This window comes from Anser cygnoides, chromosome 29 (genome assembly GCF_040182565.1).
Source record: "Anser cygnoides isolate HZ-2024a breed goose chromosome 29, Taihu_goose_T2T_genome, whole genome shotgun sequence".
Lineage (NCBI taxonomy): Eukaryota > Metazoa > Chordata > Aves > Anseriformes > Anatidae > Anser > Anser cygnoides.
Genome location: NC_089901.1, coordinates 3,583,553 through 3,609,067, shown reverse-complemented (window position 1 = coordinate 3,609,067; position 25,515 = coordinate 3,583,553). Strand labels below are relative to the sequence as shown.

The 25,515-nt window shown below is 66.3% G+C and overlaps 3 protein-coding genes across 7 annotated transcripts; all 3 read left to right on the top strand.

Moving 5' to 3' along the window:
* Positions 1-10: 10 nt before the first annotated feature.
* LOC125181795 (histone H3.3A) lies at positions 11-3,209 on the top strand. 4 transcript variants are annotated; one of them, XM_066984637.1, is made up of 4 exons: positions 11-163; positions 676-825; positions 1,397-1,550; positions 2,555-3,209. In XM_066984637.1, the coding sequence occupies exons 2-4, from the start codon at positions 698-700 to the stop codon at positions 2,681-2,683; spliced, it is 411 nt and encodes a 136-aa protein (XP_066840738.1). In that variant the 5' UTR covers positions 11-163; positions 676-697; the 3' UTR covers positions 2,684-3,209. The 4 variants fall into 4 exon arrangements, with proteins under 4 accessions (XP_066840738.1, XP_066840739.1, XP_066840741.1 ...); XM_066984638.1 differs by having other exon boundaries at positions 11-167; XM_066984640.1 differs by having other exon boundaries at positions 13-163; positions 679-825.
* A 2,778-nt stretch (positions 3,210-5,987) lies between these two features.
* Positions 5,988-11,246, top strand: LOC136787534 (homeobox protein otx5-like). Of its 2 annotated transcripts, XM_066984845.1 has the most exons (4): positions 5,988-6,012; positions 8,065-8,219; positions 8,846-8,997; positions 9,466-11,246. In XM_066984845.1, the coding sequence occupies exons 2-4, from the start codon at positions 8,123-8,125 to the stop codon at positions 10,087-10,089; spliced, it is 873 nt and encodes a 290-aa protein (XP_066840946.1). In that variant the 5' UTR covers positions 5,988-6,012; positions 8,065-8,122; the 3' UTR covers positions 10,090-11,246. The 2 variants fall into 2 exon arrangements, with proteins under 2 accessions (XP_066840946.1, XP_066840945.1); XM_066984844.1 differs by lacking the exon at positions 5,988-6,012 and having other exon boundaries at positions 6,630-8,219.
* Positions 11,247-14,298: 3,052 nt separating this feature from the next.
* DMAC2 (distal membrane arm assembly component 2) lies at positions 14,299-25,502 on the top strand. Its single transcript, XM_066984609.1, is given in 20 exon segments — positions 14,299-14,347; positions 14,761-14,906; positions 15,010-15,109; positions 15,886-16,006; positions 17,023-17,146; positions 17,223-17,300; positions 18,186-18,233; positions 19,038-19,436; positions 19,921-20,053; positions 20,138-20,317; positions 21,766-21,899; positions 22,608-22,840; positions 23,818-23,985; positions 24,636-24,716; positions 24,806-24,830; positions 24,833-24,935; positions 25,017-25,057; positions 25,059-25,180; positions 25,273-25,297; positions 25,299-25,502. Coding segments are annotated over 20 exon segments (2,451 nt in total). The 3' UTR covers positions 25,440-25,502.
* Positions 25,503-25,515: the final 13 nt, after the last annotated feature.

The window sequence follows — 25,515 nt, the reverse complement described above, 5'->3', positions numbered from 1 at the left end:
CTCCCCCCGTCCCCCCCGGCGCGGTGCATGCCGGGTAAGGAGCCCCGCCGGGAGCCCGCCATTTTCTGTCAGGGCTGGCGGGAAAGGCGGGAAGGGAGCGAGCGCAGCCCCAGCGCCGCCGCGGGACTCCCAACGGCTCCAGCGGCCGCCGCCAGCCACGCACGTAGGTAAAGGCGGCGGGGGAGCGGCGCCGGGGCCGGTCCCCGGTGGCCGCGGCGGGGGGGGGGGGCGGCGGCGGCCGGGGGGGGCGGCTCGGCGCCGAGGTCGCCTGAGGAGACGCTGCCCCCAAGTCCCGCCTTCCGTGTGTCGCCGCTCGCTGATTGGCGGCGGGGGGCGGCGGCGTTGATTGGCCGCGGAGCCCCGCGGCGAGCCGCGAGGGGATTGGCTGCGAGGCGCGTCCGTCAGAGGGGAGATGGGGCGGTGCGGCCCCGCTGCGGGAGGTTTGCGAACCGATTGGCCTCGCGGCGGCAGCCAATCAGGAAGGGGCTGGTCTGGGGGCACATGGCTCCGCGCGGCCAATCGGGGCGCAGCCGCGGCGCGGGGGCTTCTGGGGGTTGTAGTCCGAGCGCCGAGCCGACGGGGAGGCCGGGGTAGACATGGCGGCGGGGCCCTCGTGGCGGCGGGGCCGTTGCCGGGGCCGTTCCCCGGGGCACACCGGTTCCTTCTCCTCCTCAGCAGCCCCTAGCGAGCTCCCGGCATGGCCCGCACCAAGCAGACGGCCCGCAAGTCCACGGGCGGCAAGGCGCCGCGCAAGCAGCTGGCCACCAAGGCGGCCCGGAAGAGCGCGCCGTCCACGGGGGGCGTGAAGAAGCCCCACCGCTATAGGTAACCTCAAAAAAACACACAAAACACCCCAAAAACACCACCGATCCCGCCCCCAGGAGCCCGCTGCCACCTCCGGAGCGTGTCGTGCTCGGGAGTTTTGGGCCTCGTGTGGAAGGAACACCACTAAAAAGAGGAAAAAATCTTGTGGTTTTGGTATTTTTATATCTGGGAGTGTTGGCGGCATCGGTTCCTGTCAGTAATGTGCTATATTTTTATTATTTTAACCCAAATTTGGTCCCTTCTGATAGCTTGTGTCATAAGGAGTCGATAAAGGTTAGGTTCTGTGAACCAGGCTGAAGGGGAGGGGATGTGGGGCAGAAAGGGAGTGACTCCGGTGCGAATCCGGTGAATCTGGTGTGGCTCCAGTATGAATTTGGCGCGAATCCGGTGTGACTACGGTGTGACTTTGGTGCAAATCTGGCGTGACTCCAGTGCGAATCCAATGGGAGTCCGATGAGAATCTGGTGTGATTCTGGTGTGACTCTGGTGTGAATCCAGTGCAAATCTGGCGTGACTCCGATGCGAATCCGGTGTGACTCCGGTTTTCCCGTGTAAACGGAACCTGTTGCAGGCCGGGCACCGTGGCGCTGCGGGAGATCCGGCGGTACCAGAAGTCGACGGAGCTGCTGATCCGCAAGCTGCCCTTCCAGCGCCTGGTGCGCGAGATCGCGCAGGACTTCAAGACCGACCTGCGCTTCCAGAGCGCCGCCATCGGGGCGCTGCAGGTGGGCGATATCGGGGTGATATCGGGGCGATATCGGGGTGATATTGGGGCAATAATATCGGGGCGATATCAGGGCAATATCGGGGTGATATTGATAATAATATTGGGTGATAATATCGGGGTGATATTGAGGTGATACCAGGGCGATATTGGGGCGATAATATTGGGGTGATATCGGGGCAATTATATCGGGGTGATATTGGGGCAATACCAGGGCGATATTGGGGCGATAATATCAGGGTGATATTGGGGTAATACCAGGGTGATATTGGGGCGATAATATCAGGGTGATATTGGGGCGATACCAGGGCAATATTGGGGTGATAATATTGGGGTGATATTGGGGCGATGATATCGGGGTGATAATACCTGGGTGATATTGGGGCAATACCAGGGCGATATTGGGGCGATAATATCAGGGCGATATTGGGGCGATAATATCAGGGCGACATCGGGGTGATATTGGGGCTATATCGGGGCGATATCGGGGTGATAATACCCGGGTGATATTGGGGCAATACCAGGGCGATATTGAGGCGATAATATCAGGGTGATATTGGGGTCATAATATCGGGGCGATATCGGGGTGATATCAGGGTGATATTGGGGTGATACCAGGATGATATTGGGGTGTTAATATTGGGGCGATGTCAGGGCGATATCGGGGTGATAACAGGGTGATATCAGGGTGATAACAGGGTGATATCGGGGCAATAATGGGGCGGTATTGGGGCAATAATGAGGCGGTATTGGGGTGATATCGGGGTGATATTAGGGTTATAATATCGGGGTCATATCGGGGCGATATCGGGGTAATATCGGGGCGATATCGGGGCGGGGGGACCATCACCTCGCCCTGACATCTTCAGTCCCTACTGCTGCCCCAATCCCGCCCCCCCCGGCCACGGCATCTCCCCCAACCCCCCCGAAACCCCGCTCAGCAGCGACTTTCGGTGCCCCCCACCCCAATTAACCCCCCCTTTTTTTGCCCCCCCCCCCCGGCAGGAGGCCAGCGAAGCGTACCTGGTGGGGCTCTTCGAGGACACCAACCTCTGCGCCATCCACGCCAAGAGGGTCACCATCATGCCCAAGGACATCCAGCTGGCGCGGCGCATCCGCGGCGAGCGGGCTTAGCGCCGCCGGAGGGACTCGGGGGGGGGGGGGTCCTGGGGGGGGCTTCTCCTGCCCCCCCCGCAAACAAAAACCCCTCTCGAAGCTCTCCCGGTCACGACATGCAGGCGAAAACCGACACCGCGCGCGCACACACACACACACACCGAGCAAACTTTTGGGGGATTTACGAGACTTTTGGATTTTTTTTCCCTTTTTTTTTTTTTTTTGTACGCTTTTTCTTTCCCTTTTTTTTTTTTTTTTTCTCTCCGAGCTGCAAAAAATATAGAGAATTTTGGGGGGGGGGGGGGGGAGGGGGGGCGGGGGAAGGTTTTTGAAATACCCGGTTTTGTACACAAAACTCACGGAGGGTTGGGCGGGGAGCTTCGGGGGTGGCTCCGTGACTTCGTGTTCCCCCGAGGGGGGGGGGGGGGGGGCGCGGTGTTGTCCCCCCCCCCGTCCCCAAACGCGCGTCCCGATTTCCCCCCCCTCTCCCCCCCCCCCCCCCCCCGCGGGGCTGACGGAATGAATAAAAAACCCTAAATGTTAACCGAGCGCTTCTCCTCCTTCCTTCCTCGCCGAATCCCAACGAAACCCCCAAAAAAAACCAAAACGGGGAGGGTTTGGGGGCCCCTTTGATGTTTTTGTCCCTTTCCCTTTTCGGGGGGGGGGGGTTCGGGTGCGGATTACCCCCCCCCGGGGTGGGGGGGGGCGCTGACGTGATTGCTGCTGACACCCCGGCGTTAATTTTAGCGGTGGCCCCGCGTTAGTCACCCTAAGCGGGATTACGGGGCCGCCGGGACCGGGTGGCACCTGGGGACGGCGTGCCCCCCCCCTCCCCCAAAAACAACCCGGGGGGACACGTCCTTTTGGGGGGGGGGCTCGTCTTTAACAGAGATTTTGGGGTTCGCTGCTTAAAAATCGAAAATCTTAAAAAAAAAAAAGCGTTTTTTTTAACACTTATATAAATATCGGTGCCTAAATTGGCTTAATTGGGGTTTTCCCTAAAAATAGGCGATCCCGACCCCCCCCCCCCAGGCGGAGCTGCCCCTGCCCCCCCCCCCCCAGTTTTGGGGTGCCCCCCAGGGACCCCAAGAAAGCGGCTTGGCCCTAACGAGGCCCGGCGGTGGCAAAGGGACCTCCCCCCCCCCCCCCCCGATTTTTTGGGGTCTAATCGGACGTTTTTGGGGTTCGGCCTCTGGCGGGGCAGGATTAAAGTCTTAAAGGTTCCGAAATAGCTGGGGGGGGGACAGGGGGGGGATGGGGACGGGGGGGGGGACACCGGGGGGGTGTTCATCCTGCTCCAGGACAGAGCATGGGGACCCCCAAACCCCAAAGTTTTGGGGTGCCCAGGTGGGAAGGGGGAGGGGGGGGGCACGGGCAGCCCCCGCCGCATCTGCGCCGCCCGTGCCCCCCCCTCCGGTGAAGGATTAGGGTTAATCAGCCCCAAATCCGCCCGTCTGAAAAACAAACTAATCAGCCCCGCCGCAGCGCTGCCCCCCCCGGCTGCCGCCCACATGGGCTGGGGGGGGCACGGGGGGGGGCACATCACATTTTGGGGGGGGCTGCGATGGGGTTTGGGGGGGTTGTACTGGGATTTGGGGGGGCTGCAATGGGGTTTGGGGGGTTCACTGGGATTTGGGGTGGGCCACAGTGGGATCTGGGGGGGGACACCATGTTGGGGGGGGCTGCGATGGGGTTTGGGGGGGCTGCATTGGGATTTGGGGGGGTTATACTGGGATTTGGGGGGGCTGCAATGGGGTTTGGGGGGGCTGCATTGGGATTTGGGGGGGTTATACTGGGATTTGGGGGGTTGTACTGGGATTTGGGGGGGTTATACTGGGATTTGGGGGGGCTGCAATGGGGTTTGGGGGGGTTATACTGGGATTTGGGGGGGCTGCAATGGGGTTTGGGGGGCTGTATTGGGATTTGGGGGGGCCACAGTGGGATCTGGGGGGGGACACCATGTTGGGGGGGCTGCAATGGGGTTTGGGGGGGCTGCATTGGGATTTGGGGGGGTTATACTGGGATTTGGGGGGGTTGTACTGGGATTTGGGGGGGCTGCATTGGGATTTGGGGGGGTTGTACTGGGATTTGGGGGGCTGCAATGGGGTTTGGGGGGGTTCACTGGGATTTGGGGGGGGGCACACCATGTTGGGGGGGGCTGTGATGGGGTTTGGGGGGGTTGTACTGGGATTTGGGGGGGCTGCATTGGGATTTGGGGGGGTTATACTGGGATTTGGGGGGGCTGCAATGGGATTTGGGGGGGCCGTACTGGGATTTGGGGGGGGCTGCAATGGGGTTTGGGGGGGTTCACTGGGATTTGGGGGGGGCCACAGTGGGATCTGGGGGGGGACACCATGTTGGGGGGGGCTGCGATGGGGTTTGGGGGGGCTGCATTGGGATTTGGGGGGGTTATACTGGGATTTGGGGGGGTTATACTGGGATTTGGGGGGGCTGCAATGGGGTTTGGGGGGGTTGTACTGGGATTTGGGGGGCTTACTGGGGTTTGGGGGGGCTGCATTGGGATTTGGGGGGGCCACAGTGGGATCTGGGGGGGGCACACCATGTTGGGGGGGGGGCTGTGATAGGCTTTGGGGGGGGCTGTACTGGGATTTGGGGGGGGCTTACTGGGATTTGGGTTCTCCACCGGGACTGGGGGCTGAGCAAAGACCCTGAGGGGGGGGGCACAACGGGGCTCCCCCCCCCGTGCTGTTCTCAGGGCCCCCCCCAAACGCTGCCCCCCCCGGGGGTCCCGCCTGTCCCCGCGTGTCCCCGTCCCCGGCTCCGACACCGCAGCTGCCCCTGGGATTAGCCCCGGGCCCCTCCAAGGGGGGGGGCACATTTTGGGCCCCCCCCCCCATGCCCCCCCCATGCCCCCCCCCCATGCCCCCCCCAGCCCCCGTGGGACCCCCAGGCCCATTCCCAAATCCCGCAGGACTGACCCCAAAACGCGAGCCCCTTCGTTAGCCCTAACGAGCACCCTCAGCACGGTGTAATTAGGGTGGGGGGGGGGCTCCTTATACCCCCCCCCCATAGAAGACCCCCCCCCATCCCACCCGATAATTAATTAACCAGCAATAATTAACCACAGCAGGTCGGCCCCGGCGCTGAGCGCACCCCAAAACCCCCACCCTGGGGGGGGGGCGGTGCTGGGTGCCCCCCCCCCCGTTAATTGCCGGCAGCGGGGGATTAGCCCCGCCGGGGGCCAATGTCACCCCCCCGGGGATTAGCGCCGGGCCCGGGGGGGGGGCACGGGGGGGGGCCCGGTGGCGGGCCCTACTTAAAGCTCCCCCCGGCGCGGGGACGCCTTCCCCGCCGCCAGCAGGGCCCCCGCCGCCGCCCCGCCGCAGGTGGGTGGGGGGCACCTTGGGGTGGGGGGGCACCTTGGGGTGGGGGGCAGCTTGGGGTGGGGGGGCAGCTTGGGGTGGGGGGCAGCTTGGGGTGGGGGGCAGCTTGGGGTGGGGGGGGCACTTTGGGGTGGGGGACACCTTGGGGTGGGGGGGCATCTGGGTTGGGGGACTTTGGGGTGGGTGTAATATGGGGTGGGGGGGGGACTTTGGGGTTGGGGGGCGCCTTGGGGTGGGGGGCGCCTTGGGGTGGGTGTAACATGGCATGGGGGGCGCCTTGGGGTGGGGGGCGCCTTGGGGTGAGGGCACCTTGGGGTGGGGGGCACTTTGGTGTGAGGGTAATTTGGGGTGGGGGTACCTTGTGGTGTGGGGGGGCACCTTGGGGTGGGGGGCACTTCGGTGTGGGGGTAATTCGGGGTGGGGGGGACCTTGGGGTGGTGGGGGCACGTTGGGGTGGGGGGGGCAACTTAGGGTGGGAGAAACTTGGGGGGTGGGGGGCACCTCGGGGTGGGGGGCACCTCGGGGTGGGGGGGGACCTCGGGGTGGGGGCAACTTGTGGTGGGGGAAGCTCCGGGTGGTCCTGAGGAGGGATCGGGACGCGGGGCGGGAGGGGGGGCTTCATGCTGGGGACGGGGTGCTGGCCTTGGGGTGACGTCCCCTGGAGCGGGGGCGAGCCACCGGGGCTGTCACCGGCGGCAGGGAGACGTCCCCTGGGGCCACCGGGGCTGTCACCGGCCCCCAGGGTGACGTCCCCTGGCTTGGGGGCGAGCCCCGCCGGTTCCACCTCCTGCCTTGGGGAGGGGATCAGGGCCTGGGGGGGGGGGCCGCGCAATCCTGCACCGTGCAGCCCTGCAGCGTGCTGTGCTGCACCAAGCCCTGCAATCCCGCACCGTGCCGTGCTGCACCGTGCAATCCTGCACCGTGCCGTGCAATCTTGTGCTGTGCTACCTTGCTCTGTGCTCTGCAATCCTGCCCCATGTTGCGCTACCTTGCACCACGCCGTGCTGCACCGTGCAACTCTGCACCACGCCGTGCAATCTTGTGCCGTGCAATCTTGCGCCATGCTACCTTGCCCCGTGCCCTGCAATCCTGCACCGTGCCATGCTGCACCGTGCAATCCTGCACTGCGCTGTGCAATCTTGTGCCACGCTACCTTGCCCCGTGCCATGCTGCAACATGCAATTCTGCACCACGCCGTGCAATCTTGTGCCATGCAATCCTGCCCCGTGCCCTGCAATCCTGCACCATGCCGCGCTACCTTGCCCCGTGCCGTGCTGCACCATGCAATTCTGCGCCGTGCAATCTTGTGCCGTGCTACCTTGCACTGTGCCATGCTGCACCGTGCAATTCTGCACCGTGCCGTGCAATCTTGTGCCGTGCTACCTTCCTCTGTGCTCTGCAATCCTGCCCCATGTTGTGTTACCTTGCACCGTGCCATGCTGCACCATGCAATTCTGCACCACGCCATGCAATCTTGTGCCATGCAATCCTGCCCCGTGCCCTGCAATCCTGCACCGTGCCGCGCTACCTTGCCCCGTGCCGTGCTGCACCATGCAATTCTGCACCGTGCCGTGCAATCTTGTGTTGTGCTACCTTGCACTGTGCCATGCTGCACCATGCAATTCTGCGCCATGCAATCTTGTGCTGTGCTACCTTGCACTGTGCCATGCTGCACCGTGCAATTCTGCACCGTGCTGTGCAATCTTGTGCCGTGCTACCTTCCTCTGTGCTCTGCAATCCCGCCCCATGTCACGTTACCTTGCACCGTGCCATGCTGCAACATGCAATTCTGCACCACGCCGTGCAATCTTGTGCCATGCAATCCTGCCCCGTGCCCTGCAATCCCGCACCATGCCGCGCTACCTTGCCCCGTGCCGTGCTGCACCATGCAATTCTGTGCCGTGCAATCTTGTGCCGTGCTACCTTGCCCCATGCCCTGCAATCCCGCACCATGCTGTGCTACCTTGCCCCGTGCCATGCTGCCCCGTGCCGTGCAATCCTGCCCCGTGCCACGTTGCCCCGTGCCGTGCGTGACCCCGTGTCCCCCCCCGGCAGCTGGCCCCAGCTCGCCTCGGCAGCGCCCGGGCTCGGCGCGAGGGAGCCCGCCCGGAGCATGATGTCCTACATCAAGCAGCCCCACTACGCCGTCAACGGGCTCACGCTGGCCGGGCCGGGCATGGACCTGCTGCACTCCGCCGTGGGCTACCCTGGTGAGCAGCAGCGGGGGGGCTTCCTCGGGGGGGAGGCGTGCGGGGTTTTGCATGGGGGAGGTTGCACAAAAGGGTCGCACGAAGGGTTTTGCACAGAGGGGTTGCACAGGGGCATTGCACAGGGGGGTTGCATGCAGGGTTTTGCACGGGGGGGGTTGCACGAAGGGGTTGCACAAAGGGTTTTGCACAGAGGACTTGCACGGGGGGGGGTTGCACACAGGGTTTTGTACGGGGGGGTGCACAGGGGCACTGCACAGGGGGTTGCACGCAGGTTTTGCACAGGGGGGCTGCACAGCGGGTTTTGTGCAAGGAGGCTGCACGCGGGGTGTTGCACGGAGGGTTTGCACGGGCGCATTGGACAGAGGGTTTGCACAGGAGGTTGCACAGCAGCCTTTGCACGAGGGGCTTTGCACGAGGGGGTTGCATGGGGGTGGGGGGGTCACATGCTGTTTTGCAAGGGGTGCTTGCACAGGGGGTATCGCACAAGGGGCTTGCATGGGGGGGGGGGGGTCCTCTCCCTGGCCCCGTGGTTTCCCTTGGGTGGGAAGGGGCTGGGAGCGTGCAACGGCTCGGGGGGGAGGTGGGGGCTCACCAGGGGGTCCCTGACCCCCCCCCCCCGTCCGCAGCCACGCCGCGGAAGCAGCGCCGCGAGCGCACCACCTTCACGCGGGCGCAGCTGGACATCCTGGAGGCGCTCTTCGCCAAGACGCGCTACCCCGACATCTTCATGCGCGAGGAGGTGGCCCTCAAGATCAACCTGCCCGAGTCCCGCGTGCAGGTGAGCCCGGTGAGGGGGGGGGTCCTGCACCCTCATGCGTGTGCACGAGGAGGGGTCCTGCATGCTCCTGGGTGTGCATAAAGGGGGATCCTGCTTACACCCATGGGTGCACAAGGAGGGAGGGGGTCCTGCACACACCTGTGTGCACGAGGACGGGTTCTGCATGCACCCGGGGTGCATAAGAAGGGGTCCTTCACGCACCCGAGCGTGCACAAGGAGGGAGGGGTGCGTCATGCTCCCGCGTGCGCGCAAGGAGGGGTCCTGCTTGCACCTACGTGTGCACGAGGAGGGTCCCTGCACGCACCCTGTGCAGCGTGAGCACCGCAGGGCTGCGTGACCCCCAGCACACCCGTGCAAGGGCGCGCGCACTGGGACGAGCACACTGGAGCGGGGGGGCGTGCAAGGGACAACGCCGTGCCCGCCGCCCCTGCCTCAGTTTCCCCACCAACCTTCCCTCCCTCCCCGCAGGTGTGGTTCAAGAACCGCCGCGCCAAGTGCCGGCAGCAGCAGCAGCAGAGCAGCGGCCAGGCCAAGGCTCGGCCCGCCAAGAAGAAGAGCTCGCCGCCCCGCGAGGCGCCCGCCGACGCCGGGGGGGCCGGGCCCTACAGCCCCCCGCCCGCCGGCCCCGCCGGCACCCCCAGCTCTGCCGCCGGCGCCACCGTCTCCATCTGGAGCCCGGCCTCCATCTCGCCCGTGCCGGACCCCTTGGCCACCACGGCCGCGCCGGGGCTGCCGCGCTCGGCGCCGTTCCCCGGCTCCTACGGCCAAGCCGGCGGCTACGGGCAAGGCTACGCCGGATCTGCCGCCTATTTCGGGGGCCTGGACTGCAGCTCCTACCTCTCGCCCATGCACCCGCAGCTGGGGGCGCCCGGCGCGGCGCTGAGCCCCTTGGCCGCCCCCGCCATGGGCGCCCACCTCGCCCCCTCGCCCGCCGGCTTGGCCGGGCAAGGTTACGGCGCCGCCGGGCTGGGTTTCGGCGCCGTCGACTGCCTGGACTACAAGGACCAGGCGGGCTCCTGGAAGCTCAACTTCAACGCCGCCGACTGCCTGGACTACAAGGACCAGAGCTCCTGGAAGTTCCAGGTCTTGTGAGGGGGGGCCCGGCCCCGCCGCGGGCGCACGAGGGGGCCCAGAGGGTGCCGGGCACGGCTGCGGCGCGGGGAGTCCCCTGGGAACGGAGCAGCGCCGGGGCACGGAGAATCCCCTGGGAATGGAGCAGTCCTGCACGGAGCGTCCCCATGGCACGGAGCGTCCCCATGGCACGGAGCAGCCCCTGGGCTTTGGGTGTCCCCGTGGCCAAGAGCGACCCCATGGCACGGAGCAGCCCCATGGCACGGAGCAGCCCCATGGCATTGAGTGTCCCCTGGGCTTTGGGTGTCCCCATGGCCAAGAGCGACCCCATGGCACGGAGCAGCCCCATGGCACGGAGCAGCCCCTGGACTTTGGGTGTCCCCGTGGCCAAGAGTGACCCCATGGCACGGAGTGACCCCATGGCACGGAGTGACCCCATGGCACGGAGTGACCCCATGGCACGGAGCGACCCCATGGCACGGAGAATTCCTGCACGGAGAATCCCTTTATGGACCATCCCCACGGCCAAGAGCGTCCCCTGGGCTTTGGGTGTCCCCTGGGCATCGGGTGTCCCCGTGGCACCGAGCATCCCGAAGGCCAAGAGCGTCCCCGTGGCGCAGAGCAGCCGTGCACGGAGCGACCCCGTGGCACGGAGCGTCCTCTGGGCACGGAGAATTCCTGCACGAATCCCTTTAGGGACCATCCCCGCGGCACGGAGCGACCCCAAGGCATGGAGCAGCCCCGCACGGAGCAGCCCCACGGCCCGCGACGTCCTTGCAACGCAGCCCAGCCCAGCAGCATGGAGCACGCCCGTGGCATGGGGCGTCCCCACGGCGTGGGACAAGCTTGCAACAGGGAGCATCCCTGCAACAAGGAGCATCCCTGCAACAGGGAGCATCCCTGCAACAGGGAGCATCCCTGCAACAAGGAGCGTCATAACTCAGAGTATCCTTGCAGCATGGAACAAGCTTGCAGCATGGAGCGTCTTTGCGACACGGAGCACCCTTGCAACACAGAGCGTCCTTGCAACTCGGAGCATCCTCATAGCACGGGGTGTCCTCGTAGCAAGGGACATCCTTGCAACAAGGAGCATCCCTGCAACAAGGAGCGTCATTGTAACTCAGAGTATCCTTGCAACACGGAGCATCCTTGCAACTCGGAGCATCCTCATAGCAAGGGACGTCCTTGCAACTCGGAGCATCCTTGCAACTCGGAGCATCCTTGCAACTCGGAGCATCCTCGTAGGATGGAAAAACCTTGCAACAAGGAGCATCCTTGCAACAAGGAGCATCCCTGAGACGTGCAGCATCCTTGCAACATGGAGCACCCTTGCAACACGGAGCATCCCTGAAACGTGGAGCATCCTTGCAACTTGGAGCACCCCTGCAGCATGGAACAACCTTGCAACAGGGAGAGCATCCTCGCAACAAGGAGCATCCCTGCAACACTGAGCATCCTTGTAGCACAGGGTGTCCTTGCACCAAGGAGCCCCCTTACACCAAGGAGCCCCCTTACACCAAGGAGCCCCCTTACAACTCGGAGCCCCCTTACAACTCGGAGCCCCCTTACACCAAGGAGCCCCCTTACAACTCGGAGCCCCCTTACACCAGGGAGCCCCCTTGCACCAAGGAGCCCCCTTACACCAGGGAGCCCCCTTACAACTCGGAGCCCCCTCGCAGCGTGCCCCAGCTGCCCGGCGCATCCTCGCGGCGCTGAGCCCCCCGCGCCCCCCATTTCAGCCGGCACCGGGGGTGCCCCCGTTCCCCGCTGCGCCCCCCCCCCCCCCCACTCCGGGCGGCCACCCCCCACCCTCATTTCTCCCCATTTCCCCCCGTAGCTGCACCCGACCCCCCCCCAGCCGCCGGGGGGGCTGCGCAGAGCTGAGGAGGAAAGGAAAGGCTTTACAGAACCGAAATCGTAATTAAAAAAAAAAGCGGAAAAAGTGGAAAAAAAAAAAAAAAGGAGGGGGTGCCCCCCCCCCCCGCCTCTCGCTCATTAACGGCGGTGGCTAACGAGGGGGGGGCTGCAATGGTGCTAAGGGGGGGCTCCAGCTGGGGGCGAGTTAGGGGGATTTGGGGCTGGGGGTGCCAGCTGGGGTCCCCGGCACTAATTAGGGAGCGGTAATTAACGGCCACGTGGGCCCCCGCAGCGCTGCTATGGAAAAAAAAAGGGGGGGGGGCACGGAAAAAAACCGCGTTGCCCTTTAACCCCTAAAACCGCCCCGAAATGGCACCGCAAATCCGCCGGGCGCTGAGCCGGGGCTGCGGGAGGCCGGGGGGGGGCCGGGGGGGCTGTGGGTGCGCCCTTGGGTTGGCGGGGGGGCTCCTTGCGCCCTGGGGGGGCTCCTTGCGCCCTGGGGGGCTCCTTGTGCCCTGGGGGGCTTTGCAATTGGGGGGGGTCCTTGCACTTTGGGGGGGCTCTTTGCACTTTGCGGGTCTTTGCACCCTGGGGGGGCTTTGCACTTTGGGGTCCCATTTTTTTTTGGGGTGGGGGGGCTTTGCACTTTGGGGTCCGTGCGTTTGGGGGGGGGGCTCTGACTTTGTTGGGGGCTCCCCGCACTCAGGGGGCTGTGCACGGCGCGGGGGGGGGGTACTCAGTGCTTCAGGCACCCCTAACGCAGTGGGGGGGGGGACAGGCTGGGGGTCCCAGGGGGGTGTGAAGGGGGGGCACGGCCCCCCCCCCAGGGTTAACCCAGGGCCTCTCCGGGCGCCAGCCGGGCAGATGGAGCCTAATCCGGGCTGAGCCGCGCGGGGGGGCTGGGGAAGAGGGTTAAGCCCGGTTTAACGGCCCTAATGAGGGGGATAAGGGGGGGGGGGCTGGGGGGGGGGTGCATGGCCCCCCCCGGGGACATGGGGACGGGGACACGGGGACGGGGACACGGGGACGGGGACACGGGGACGGGCACGTCCCGGCCGGCACCGACGCCACGCGGCGTGGGGACGCGGCTGGGTGGATGCACGGCCAGGTGTGCACGGGTGCGGGGGGTTGCACGCCCGTGCAGGGCCCGTTGCACAAGTTGCACAGGGGTGCACAGCCCCTTGCACGCACATCCGGGGGCGTACTGCTCATTGCACGCGCGTGCGAGGTTGCACGGTGCATTGCACACGTGCACAGGGGTGCAGGGCCCCTTGCATGCACATCCAGGGGTGCATGGCCCCTTGCACACATGCACAGGGGTGCACAGCACCTTGCACGCATGCACAGGCTTGCACAGCCCCTTGCACACATGTGCAAGGTTGCACAGCCCCTTGCACACACACGCAAGGTCGCACAGCCCCTTGCACACATGCACAAGCTTGCACAGCCCCTTGCACACACATGCAAGGTCGCACAGCCCCTTGCACACATGCACAGGCTTGCACAGCCCCTTGCACGCATGCACAGGCTTGCACAGCCCCTTGCACACACACGCAAGGTCGCACAGCCCCTTGCACACGTGCACAGGCTTGCACAGCCCCTTGCACACATGCACAGGCTTGCACAGCCCCTTGCACACACACGCAAGGTCACACAGCCCCTTGCACACATGCACAGGCTTGCACAGCCCCTTGCACACATGCACAGGCTTGCACAGCCCCTTGCACACACACGCAAGGTCGCGCAGCCCCTTGCACACACACGCAAGGTCGCACAGCCCCTTGCACGCATGCACAGGCTTGCACAGCCCCTTGCACACACGTGCAAGGTTGCACAGCCCCTTGCACACATGCACAGGCTTGCACAGCCCCTTGCACACACGTGCAAGGTTGCACAGCCCCTTGCACGCATGCACAGGCTTGCACAGCCCCTTGCACACACATGCAAGGTCGCACAGCCCCTTGCACACACACGCAAGGTTGCACAGCCCCTTGCACGCATGCACAGGCTTGCACAGCCCCTTGCACACACACGCAAGGTTGCACAGCCCCTTGCACACGTGCACAGGCTTGCACAGCCCCTTGCACACACACGCAAGGTTGCACAGCCCCTTGCACACATGCACAGGCTTGCACAGCCCCTTGCACACACACGCAAGGTCGCACAGCCCCTTGCACACGTGCAAAGGCGTGCACCACCCATTGCTCCCCATCCCCGCACCCCAGCCCCCATCCTGCCCCCCCCCGGCTCAAGGGAAACCGAAACCGTCCCCGTGTCCCCCCCCTCCGTGGAGCCCATAAAAGCGGGGAACAGAGCCCGGTGCCTCCCAGTGCCTCCCAGTGCCTCCCAGTGCGTGGCCCCCCCCGGCTCACCATGCCCCGGCCGCTGCTGCTGCTGCTGCTGGTGGCCCAGACGCAGGCAGGTGAGTCGGGGGTCCGGGGTTTGGGGGACCCTATTTGCACCGTGGGACCCCAACGGGGGTCGGGGGACCCCAGTCTAGGCCACGGGGACCCAGTTTGGGCTCTGGGGACCCCAGTTAGGGCCACAGGACCCCAAGGAGGGGGCTAGGACCCTAACGAGGGTGGGGAGACCCCCAGGGAGGGCAAGGGGACCCCGAGGAGGGTCTTGGGGACCCCAAGGAGGGTGTTGGGACCCCAAGGAGGGTTGGGGGGACCCCAGTGAGGGTCTTGGGGACCTCAGTGAGGGTGTTGGGACCCCAAGGAGGGTTAAGAGGACCCCAGTGAGGGTCTTGGGGACCCCACTGAGGTTGTTGAGACCCCAGTAAGGGTCGTGGGGACCCCAGGGGGGTGACCCTCGCTGCCCCCTCTCCCCCAGGACACAACCGGGAGCTGCTGCGGGCGCGGGCGCTGCGGGCGCTGCGGGGGCCGGGGAGGGGCGGGGGGGGGACCCCCGTGGTGGGGGGGTCCCTGCAGCAGCCCCTCGACCACTTCGACCCCCTGGAGGGCCGCGTCCTCACCCAGGTAGGGGCACGGGTCTTGGGGGGGGGGGGGCACGCGCCTGGTACACGGGATGCACACACGTGTGCCCCCCCCCCGGACCCCCCCCCCCCCCCATGTCCCGCAGCGGTTTTGGATCAATGAGGAGTTTTGGGATCGCCCGGCTGGCCCCGTGTTCCTCGTGGTCGGGGGGGAGAGCGCCCTGAGCCCCCTGGTGCTGCGGGGGGGTACGGGGTGGGGACGGGATTGGGATTGGGGATGGGGATGGGGTGGGATTGGGATGGGATTGGGATAGGGATAGGATGGGGATGGGATTGGGATTGGGATTGGGATTGGGATAGGGAGAGGATGGGGATGGGATTGGGATGGGGATAGGGATAGGATGGAATGGGGGATGGGATAGGATGGGGATGGGATGGGATTTGGGATTGGGGTGGGGATGGGATGGGATGGGATTTGGGATGGGATGGGGATGGGGATGGGGATGGGGTGGGATTGGGATGGGATTGGGATTGGGATAGGGATAGGATGGGGATGGGATTGGGATTGGGGATGGGAGTGGGGTGGGATTGGGATTGGGATAGGGATAGGATGGAATGGGGGATGGGATAGGATGGGGATGGGGTGGGATGGGGATGGGGATGGGGATGGGATTGGGATTGGGATAGGGATGGGATGGGGATGGGATTGGGATTGGGATAGGGATAGGATGGAATGGGGGATGGGATAAGATGGGGATGGGATGGGATTTGGGATTGGGGTGGGGATGGAAGGGATTTGGGGTGGGACTGGGATGGGATGGGGATGGGATGGGATGGGTTAGGCCTGGGGATTGGGATTGGGATGGGATTGGGATGGGATTGGAATGGGATGGGATGGGGATGGGGTAGAATTGGGATTTGAGGGGTATGGGGATGGGATGGGAAGGGATTAGGGGTGGGATTGGGGTGGGGATGGGGATGAGGATATGTCCCCGTCCCCGTCCCCGTCCCGCTGGTGCCAGGCCACGCGGTGGAGCTGGCCCGGCAGCACGGGGCCCTGCTGGTGGCACTGGAGCACCGCTTCTACGGGGACAGCCGGGGGCCGGGGGGGGCCGAGCTGCGCTTCCTCTCCAGCCAGCAGGCGTGAGCGGGGTGCTGGCCCCTGCCGCGGTGTCCCCTGGGTGTCCCCTGGTGTCCCTTGGGTGTCCCCTGGGTGTCCCTTGGGTGTCCCTTGGGTGTCCCCTTCGTGTCCCTTGGGTGTCCCCTGGGTGTCCCCTGGGTGTCCCCTGGGTGTCCCCTGGGTGTCCCTTTGGTGTCCCCTGGGTGTCCCCTGGGTGTCCCCTGGGTGTCCCCTGGGTGTCCCTTTGGTGTCCCCTGGGTGTCCCCTGGTGTCCCCTTCGTGTCCCCTTCGTGTCCCTTGGGTGTCCCCTTCATGTCCCTTGGGTGTCCCCTGGGTGTCCCCTGGTGTCCCCTGGGTGTCCCTTTGGTGTCCCCTGGGTGTCCCTTTGGTGTCCCCTGGGTGTCCTCTGGGTGTCCCTTGGGTGTCCCCTTGGTGTCCCCTGGGTGTCCCTTTGGTGTCCCCTGGGTGTCCCCTGGGTGTCCCTTGGGTGTCCCCTGGGTGTCCCTTTGGTGTCCCCTTTGTGTCCCCTGGGTGTCCCCTGGGTGTCCCCTGGGTGTCCCTTTGGTGTCCCCTGGGTGTCCCCTGGTGTCCCCTTCGTGTCCCCTTCGTGTCCCTTGGGTGTCCCCTTCATGTCCCTTGGGTGTCCCCTGGGTGTCCCCTGGTGTCCCCTGGGTGTCCCTTTGGTGTCCCCTGGGTGTCCCTTTGGTGTCCCCTGGGTGTCCTCTGGGTGTCCCTTGGGTGTCCCCTTGGTGTCCCCTGGGTGTCCCTTTGGTGTCCCCTGGGTGTCCCCTGGGTGTCCCTTGGGTGTCCCCTGGGTGTCCCCTGGGTGTCCCTTGGGTGTCCCCTGGGTGTCCCCTGGGTGTCCCCTTGGTGTCCCCTGGATGTCCCCTCTCTGTCCCCTCATTGTCCCCTCTCCATCCCCTCACTGTCCCCTCTCTGTCCCCTTTGTGTCCCCTGGGTGCCCCATCACTGTCCCCTGGGTGTCCCCCCTCTATCCCCTCATTGTCCCCCCTCTGTCCCCTCCGTCCCCCCCCCGCAGCCTGGCCGACCTGGCCGCCTTCCGCCTCCACCTCACCCGTGCCTGGGGGCTGAGCCCCAACCACACCTGGGTGGCTTTCGGGGGGTCCTACGCCGGCGCCCTCGCCGCCTGGGCGCGCCTCAAGGTGGGTGCCCCCCACCCTGCCGGGGGGGTCGGGGCACCCCGGGTCCCCCCCCCCCCAACGCTTTCCCCGGCCTCAGTTTCCCCACTTGGTGTCGGCGGCCGTGGCGTCGTCCGCGCCCGTCCGGGCTCAGGTTGACTTCGCCGGATACAACCGTGTGAGACCCCCAAATCCTGACCCCAAACCCCAAGATCTGACCCCAACGACACCAAGCCCCAAAATCCTGACCCCAAAGACCCCAAATCGTGCCCCCAAACCTCCAAATCTGACCCCAAAGACCTCAAATCCTGCCCTCAAACCCCAAAATCTGACCCCAAAGACTCCAATCCTGACCCCAAACCCCAAAATCTGACCCCAAAGACCTCAAATCCTGCCCTCAAACCCCAAAATCTGACCCCAAAGACTCCAATGCTGCCCCCAAACCTCCAAATCTGACCCCAATCACCCCAAATCCTGCCCTTGAGCCCCAAAATCTGACCCCAAAGACCCCAATCCTGACCCCAAGCCCCTAAATCTGACCCCAAAGACCTCAAATCCTGCCCTCAAACCCCAAAATCTGACCCCAAAGACTCCAATGCTGCCCCCAAACCTCCAAATCTGACCCCAATCACCCCAAATCCTGCCCTTGAGCCCCAAAATCTGACCCCAAAGACCCCAATCCTGACCCCAAGCCCCTAAATCTGACCCCAAAGACCCCAATCTTGACCCCAACCCGCTAAACCTGACCCCCAACCCCCAAATCCTGACCCAAAATTGCACCTCCTGACCCCAACCCCAGCTCCAACCTGAAACACCCCCCCCAAACCCGGTCCTCACCCCAAAAAAGCAAACTATGGCACCACCCCCTTCCCCAAACCCCCAACTCTGACCCCAAACCCTCAACTCTGACCCCAAATCCTAACCTCAAACCTAAAACCTGACCCCAAAACCTGGCTCCAAGCCCCAAACTTCAACCCTAAAATGGGTTCTGACCCCAAAACCTCCAGTCCTGACCCCAAAACTCCCACCCCGTCCCTATTAACCCCTTGTTGCCCACCTACAGGTGGTCTCTGTCGCCCTCTCCAGCCCTGCTGTGGGGGGGTCCCCAGAGGTGGGTCCTGGAGGGCTTGGGGACAGGGGCTGGGGACAGGGAATGGGGACAGGGTTAGGGGACAAGGCTTGGGGGCAGGGACTGGTGACAGGGTTAGGGGACAAGGGCTGGGGACACGGCTTTGGGGACAGGGGCTGGAGTTGGGGTTAGGGGTCAAGGGCTGGGGACAGGGTTAGGGGACAGGGACTGGGGGCAGGATTAGGGGACAAGGGCTGGGGACAAGGCTTGGGGCAGGGTTTTGGGACAGGATTAGGGGACAAGGCTTGGGGGCAGGGCTTGGGGACAGGGTTAGGGGACAGGGGCTGGGGACAGGGCTTGGGGACAGGGGCTGGAGATGGGGTTAGGGGACAGGGGCTGGGGACAAGGGTTGGGGACAGGGTTTTGGGACAGGATTAGGGGACAAGGGTTGGGGACAGGGTTTTGGGACAGGATTAGGGGACAAGGCTTGGGGACAGGGCTTGGGGACAGGGGCTGGAGATGGGGTTAGGGGACAGGGGCTGGGGGCAGGATTAGGGGACAAGGGCTGGGGACAAGGCTTGGGGACAGGGTTTTGGGACAGGGTTAGGGGACAGGGGCTGTGTATAGGGGCTGGAGATGGGGTTAGGGGACAAGGGCTGGGGACAAGGCTTGGGGACAGGGTTTTGGGACAGGGTTAGGGGACAAGGGTTGGGGACAGGGTTTTGGGACAGGGTTAGGGGACAAGGCTTGGGGACAGGGCTTGGGGACAGGGGCTGGAGATGGGGTTAGGGGACGGGCTGGGGACAGGATTAGGGGTCAAGGGCTGGGGACAAGGCTTGGGGACAGGGTTTTGGGACAGGGTTAGGGGACAAGGCTTGGGGGCAGGGCTTGGGGACAGGGTTAGGGGACAGGGGCTGGGGACAGGGCTTGGGGACGGGGCCGTCCCCAGGCAGAGCACCCACCCCGGTGCCGCAGTGCCTGGCGGCGGTGAGCGGCGCCTTCGCGGCGCTGGACGCGCGGCTGCGCGGCCGGCGGCTGGCGGAGGTGACGAGGGACATGGCCTGCTGCCACCCGCCCCGCGAGCGCGGCGACCGGGCGCTGCTGGCCGAGAACGTGGCCGACGTGGTGGCGGGGACGGTGCAGTACAACGGGCTCCTGCCCGCCGACTCGGTGGCCGCCCTGTGCCGCGCCATGACCGACGGGCGCCGCGGCTCGCCCTACCGCAGGCTGGTGGCCGTCGTCAAGGTGGGGGGTGCTGGGGGGGGGGTCCTGAACCCCTCGGTACCCCCCCTATACCCCACTGCGCCTTCCTATTGCGCTCAGCTGCAGCCCTCGCGTCCTCCTCCACCCCGCTGTGCCCCCTTGCATCCCACTGCACCCCCTTAAGCCCCCTTACACCCCGCTGTGCCCCCCCTTACACCCCGCTGCACCCCATTGCATCCCCTTGCACCCAATCGAGCCCCATCCTATTGCACCCCATTACACCCCGTGCACCCCATTGTACCCCACTGCACCCCCTTACACTCCTCTGCACCCCCTTACACCCCCCCTGCACCTCTTGCACCCCCTTACACCCCCCTACACCCCCCCTGCACCCTGCTGCACCCCCTTACACCCCATTGTACCCCCCCTGCACCCCCTGCACCCCCTTACACTCCCCTACACCCCATTGCACCCTGCTGCCCAGCGCAGCGCGGTGCCATCGGGGTGCCCTCCCCCCCCCCCCCAGGCCTTCCTGCGCCGGGGGGGGCAGCCGTGCACCCCCAGTTCCCGCCGGGCGCTGCTGCGGGAGCTGCGGGGCCCGGGGAGCGCGGGCGGCAGCCGGCCCTGGCTCTTCCAGACCTGCACCGAGTTTGGCTTCTGTGAGCACGGGGAGGGAGGCTGGGGAGGGGGGCTGGGGGCTCCTGCACCCCCCCCCCCCCCCACTGACCCCCCAGCCCCCCCAGACCCCAGCTGCGAGGACGCCGCCTGCCCCTTCTCCCGCTTCCAGACGCTGCGGGCGCAGCTCAGCCTCTGCGCCGCCGCCTTCGGCATCGCCCCGGCGCGGGTGCGGGAGGCCGCCGCCGCCACCAACGGCTTCTACGGGGCCGCACGCATCCGGGCCCGGCGGCTCCTCTTCGTCAACGGTGCGGCACGGCACAGCACGGCGCGATGTGGCGCGGCACGGTGCAGCACGGCATTGCACGGTCCAGCACGGCATGGCATGGTGCAGAACAAAATTGCATGGCATTGCACGGTGCAGCACGGCATGGCATGGTGCAGCAAAGCATGGCACGGTGCAGAACAAAATTGCATGGCATTGCACGGTCCAGCATGGCATGGCACGGTCCAGCATGGCATGGCACGGTGCAGCACGGCATGGCATGGTGCAGTACAAAATTGCATGGCATGGCACGGTGCAGAACAAAATTGCATGGCTTTGCACGGTCCAGCATGGCATGGCACGGTGCAGCACGGCGTGGCATGGTGCAGTACAAAATTGCATGGCATGGCACGGTGCAGAACAAAACTGCATGGCATTGCACAGTGCAGAACAAAATTGCATGGCATGGCACAGTGCAGCACGGCATGGCATGGTGCAGCGTAACATTGCATGGTGCAGAACAAAATTGCATGGTATTGCACAGTGCAGCACAGCATGGCACGGTCCAGCACAGCATGGCACAGGGCAGCACGGCATGGCATGGTGCAGCACGGCATGGCACGGTGCAGAACAAAATCGCATGGCATTGCATGGTGCAGCACGGCACTGCACGGTTCAGCATGGCGTTGCATGGCATTGCACGGTGCAGCACAGCGTTGCAGGGCACCGCACGGTGCAGCATGGCATCGCGTGGTGCAGCACAACACTGCGTGGCATTGCACGGCGCAGCACAGCATTGCACAGTGCAGCGCAACATTGCATGGTGCAGCGTGATGCAGCACGGCATTGCACTGCGCAACTCAGTGCAGCACGGTGCGTCGTGGCACAGCACGGCGTTGCACGGTGCAGCGCGGTGTAGGACAGCATCGCAAGGTGCAGCAAGGCCTCGCACCTTGCATGGTGGCACGGTGGCCTTGCACCTCGCATGGTGCATGGCGCACGGTAGCACATGGTGACCATGCACGGTGCACGGCAGCAAGGTGCACAGAGGCCTTGCACGGTGCACGGTAGCAGTGTGCACGGTGGCCTTGCACGGTGCACGGTGGCCTTGTGTGATGCACGGTGGCCTTGCACGGTGCACGGCAGCTTTGCACGGGGCACGGTAGCAGTGTGCACGGTGGCCTTGCACGGTGCACGGTGGCCTTGCAAGGTGCACGGTGGCCTTGCACGGTGCACGGTGGCCTTGCACAGTGCACGGCAGCTTTGCACGGGGCACAGTAGCAGTGTGCACGGTGGCCTTGCACGGTGCACGGTGGCCTTGCACGGTGCACGGCAGCTTAGCACGGGGCACGGTAGCAGTGTGCACGGTGGCCTTGCACACGCACGGTGCACAGCAGCACCACGTGGTGCACGGCGGCACGCTGGCCTTGCACAGTGCCCGGTGGCCCTGTCCGGGTGCCCCCCCCTCACCGTCCCCCCCCCCTCCTGCAGGCGCCCTGGACCCCTGGCACGTGCTGAGCGCCGGGGGGGGCCGCCGGGGGGTGCTGATCGCGGGGGCCTCGCACTGCGCCGACATGGCCCCCCCCCGGCCCGGGGACCCCCCAGCGCTGACGGCCGCCCGCCAGGTGAGCGGGGACGGGGGGGGACAGGACACAAGGTGGGGGGGGCTAGCACTGACGCCCCCCCCCCCCCGTGTTCCCACTGCAGCGCATCGCGGCCCACCTGGCGGCGTGGCTGGCCCCCCCGGACCCCCGCAGTGGGCTGGGGGGGGGGCAGGGGGGGGACGGGACCCAGGGGTCCTGCCCCCCCCCTCCCCCCTAGACACCCCCCATGTTGCGTGTGTTCCCCCCCCCCCCCCCCGTGTGCCCACCCCCTCACTGTGCGCTCCCCCACACCCTCACGGCCCCCAGGTCCTCAAAAAGGGGGGCCTGGACCCCCCCCTCAAGACCCCCCGAGACCCCCCCACATCCCTAAGGACCCCCCCCCGGACCCCCCCAACCCCCGCAGTCCCCACTAGACCCCCCCACATCCCCCAGGCCCCCCCCCGACCCCTCCCAGACCCCCCCACATCCCCCAGGACCCCCCCAGACCCCCCCCCAGCCCCCAGGAACCCCCCAGACCCCCCAAGACCCCCCCAAATTCCTCCACCCCCCCCTCCAGGACCCCCACATGGCAGGGGGGGGTCCCCCCTGCACCCCCCCAAGGGAGCCCTGGGTGTCCCGCCCCTCCCCCATAGCACCCTCCCCCCCTCCCATCCCCCCCCCCCCCCGCCCCCCGACCCCCCCCCAATCCCCCCCCACCCCCCCCAACTCCCTCCCCCTCCCCCGGGGGAGATCCCGCCAGGGGGCGTGGCCGAGCGGGGCGGGGGCGTGGCTTCAGGGCCAAGGGGGCGTGGCTTCACCCAGAAAGGGGGGGGGGCGTGGCTCGGGACGAGCCTATCCGCGCGTAGTGGGCGTGGCCAAGGGGGTGTGGGCGTGGCCATTTTGGTGTGTGGGCGGGGCCCGGGGTGCGCATGCGCAGTGCGCGGGGGGACGGCGGCGCGCGCAAGATGGCGGCGCTGCGGGCGGTAGGTCGTGCCCGGGGCGGGGGCTTAATTTGTGCTTAATTAATTAATTAATTTGCGGTTAATTAAAGCAAAGCGCGCCCCCACCCCGCGGCCGGTGCCTGCCTGTTCTTGCTACGGGGGGGGGAGCGCGGATAAAGGGGAGGGGGGGGGGCTGCAGGGGCCTAAAAGAGGGCCTGGCCTGGGGGGGGGGGCTGGGGGGGCTGTGAGGGGCTGGGGGGGGGTTTGGGGGGGGGGTTGGGGGACAGGGGATGGGGACGGGGGGGGAATGGGGAGGGAGAATGGGGGGGTTTGGAGGGGTTTGGGGGCAGTGGAGGGACGGGGGGGGCAGTGTGAGGGGAAATGGGGGGGGGCAGAGGGGGGTTGGGGATGGGGGGGCAGGGGTGGGGGGAATGGGAGGAGAATGGGGGGGTTGGGGACTGGGGGGGGACAGGGAGGGGATGGGGGATAAATGGGAGGAGAATGGGGGGGGTTGGGGACTGGGGGGGATGGGGGGGACAGGGATGGGGGTGGGGGTATGGGGGGAGAGAATGGGGGGGGTTTGGGGACTGGGGGGGGACGGGGGGGACAGAGGGGGGGTTGGGGACAGGGCTGGGGACAGGGAGGGGATGGGGGGGGCAGGGCTGGGGGGAAATTGGGGGGGGGAATGGGGGGTGGGGGACAGGGAGGGGACGGGGGGACAGGGGAGAAATGGGGGGAGAATGGAGGGGGTTGGGGACTGGGGGGGATGGGGGGGACAAAGGGGCGGTGGGGGATAGGGCTGGGGGGAAATTGGGGGGGGAATGGGGGGGGACAGGGAGGGGATGAGGGGGCAGGGGAGAAATAGGGGAAGAATGGGGGGGGTTGGGGACTGGGGGGGGGCGGGGGTGGAAGGAAATGGGGGTAAAATGGGGGGGGGTTTGGGGTTAGTGGGGGGGGGGGTCAGCGGTGGGGCCGTTTTATGGGGCCGGGGCTGCTGACGCTGCCGCTCTCCCCCGCAGGTTTTGGGGTGCCGGGGGGCCGGGTGCCGCTGCCCCCCCCTCGCCGTGCCGCCGCGGTGCCGCCAGTTCAGGGGTGCTGCAGCGCCTGGGGCAGTGGTGCTGGGAGGGGGAGGTGGCGGCCGCCTGGGCCCAGCGGCTGCGGCGCCTGCGGCTGCGGAGGAAAAACGCGTGAGTGGGGCCGGGGGGGGCAAGGGGGGGTGGGGGGGGGGAATTGGGGGGCACTAATGTGGGGGGGGGAGGGAGGGGTTGAAACGGGGCTCCCAGCTCGGTATGGGGGGGTAAAGGGAGTCCCTCTGTGCTTGGGGGGAAGGGTTGAGTTGTGACCCCCCCCCCCTGTTTTATGGGGTTGAGTTGTGACCCCCCTGTTTTATGGGGTGAGGGTTGAGGGGTGGAACCTGGCCCGGTAATTTGGGGAGGGGGAGGTAAAAGGGGTGAGTTGCGTCCCCCCATTTTATGGGGTGAGGGTAGAGGGGTGGAATCTCTCCCTGTTATTGGGGGGGGGGGAGGATAAAAGGGTTTAAAAGGGTTGATTTTTGCCCCATCCCCCCCATTTTATGGGTGTGGGGGTTGGAATCTGCCCCTGTAATCTGGGGGAGGGCAATAAAAAGGCTGAGTTGTGCCCCCCCCATTTTACAGGGTGCAGAGGGGACGAGTTGGGCGTCCCCAAATCACTCCCCATAATTGGGGGGGCACAAACAAAGGGGTCTAATTACTGCCCCCCCCACGAGCTGTGACCAGAGGGGCTGTGTGGGGGTGCCCCCCCCGGTGCTGCCCCTCAGCCCCCCCCAAACCCCCCCCCGGCGCCCCCCCCCCCGCAGGTACTACGGCCTCACCAAGGAGCGCTACGGGGACAACCTGGCTGCCGCCGCCTTCGCCCTGTCGTGCGGCGGGGGGGTCAGGTGAGCCCTGCCTCGTTTCCACCCCCCCCTTTTTGTCACTGGCCCCCCCCCCCCCCTCGCACCCTGACGGTGCCCCCCCCCCCCCAAAGATTTAAGGACCGGGACCCCTGGATCCGCGGCCTTGCTGGCGCCCCGAGCTGCTGCAGCTCCGCGACGTCCCCGTGGTGGCCGTGGACCTCAGCGGCTCCCAGCTCACCTACGACGGCTTGGACAACCTCGGTGAGCCCCCGACCCCCCCCTTAACCCCCCCCCGGCACCTTGGGGACCCCCCCCTTGATGTTTTTTTTTCCCCCCCCGCAGTGCAGTTGACGGAGCTGCAGCACCTGGACCTCAGCGGGTGCCCCCCACGTCGACGACTGGGCGCTGGGGCGGCTGCACGTCTTCCAGGGCTGCCTGCGGGAGCTGGCGGTGGCACGCTGCCCCCGCGTCACCGAGAGGGGCCTGGCCACGCTGCATCACCTCCAGTGAGTGGCCCGAGTGCCCCCCCAGAAAGATCTGCCCCCCCCCCGAAGCGTGGCACCCACCCTTTGTGTCTTTTCCTTCCCCCCCCCCCCAGGAATCTGCGGCGGCTGGACGTGACGGGGGGTGGAGGTGCCCAGCCCGGGGCTGGTCCGCATCCTGCTGGAGGAGATGCTGCCCCGCTGCCAGGTGCTGGGGATGGATGGGGGGCCCCCCCCCGAGCAGGGGAGCCCCCCCCCGAGCAGGCAGAGCCCCCCCCCGTGATGCAGGGGCGGGCTGCCTGCGGCCCCTCGGGGGTATTAAAAGCACGGCGGGCGCTGCGCTGGCCGAGGGTTTGGGG

Bases quoted from the DNA above. Each gene is read 5' to 3' on its own strand.
- LOC125181795 (XM_066984637.1), top strand. From the start codon at position 698: ATGGCCCGCACCAAGCAGACGGCCCGCAAGTCCACGGGCGGCAAGGCG. The intron at 826-1,396 runs GTAACCTCAAAA...AACCTGTTGCAG, and splicing joins AAGAAGCCCCACCGCTATAG to GCCGGGCACCGTGGCGCTGC. The intron at 1,551-2,554 runs GTGGGCGATATC...CCCCCCCGGCAG, and splicing joins CCGCCATCGGGGCGCTGCAG to GAGGCCAGCGAAGCGTACCT.
- LOC136787534 (XM_066984844.1), top strand. From the start codon at position 6,986: ATGTTGCGCTACCTTGCACCACGCCGTGCTGCACCGTGCAACTCTGCA. The intron at 8,220-8,845 runs GTGAGCAGCAGC...CCCCGTCCGCAG, and splicing joins CTCCGCCGTGGGCTACCCTG to CCACGCCGCGGAAGCAGCGC. The intron at 8,998-9,465 runs GTGAGCCCGGTG...CCCTCCCCGCAG, and splicing joins TGCCCGAGTCCCGCGTGCAG to GTGTGGTTCAAGAACCGCCG.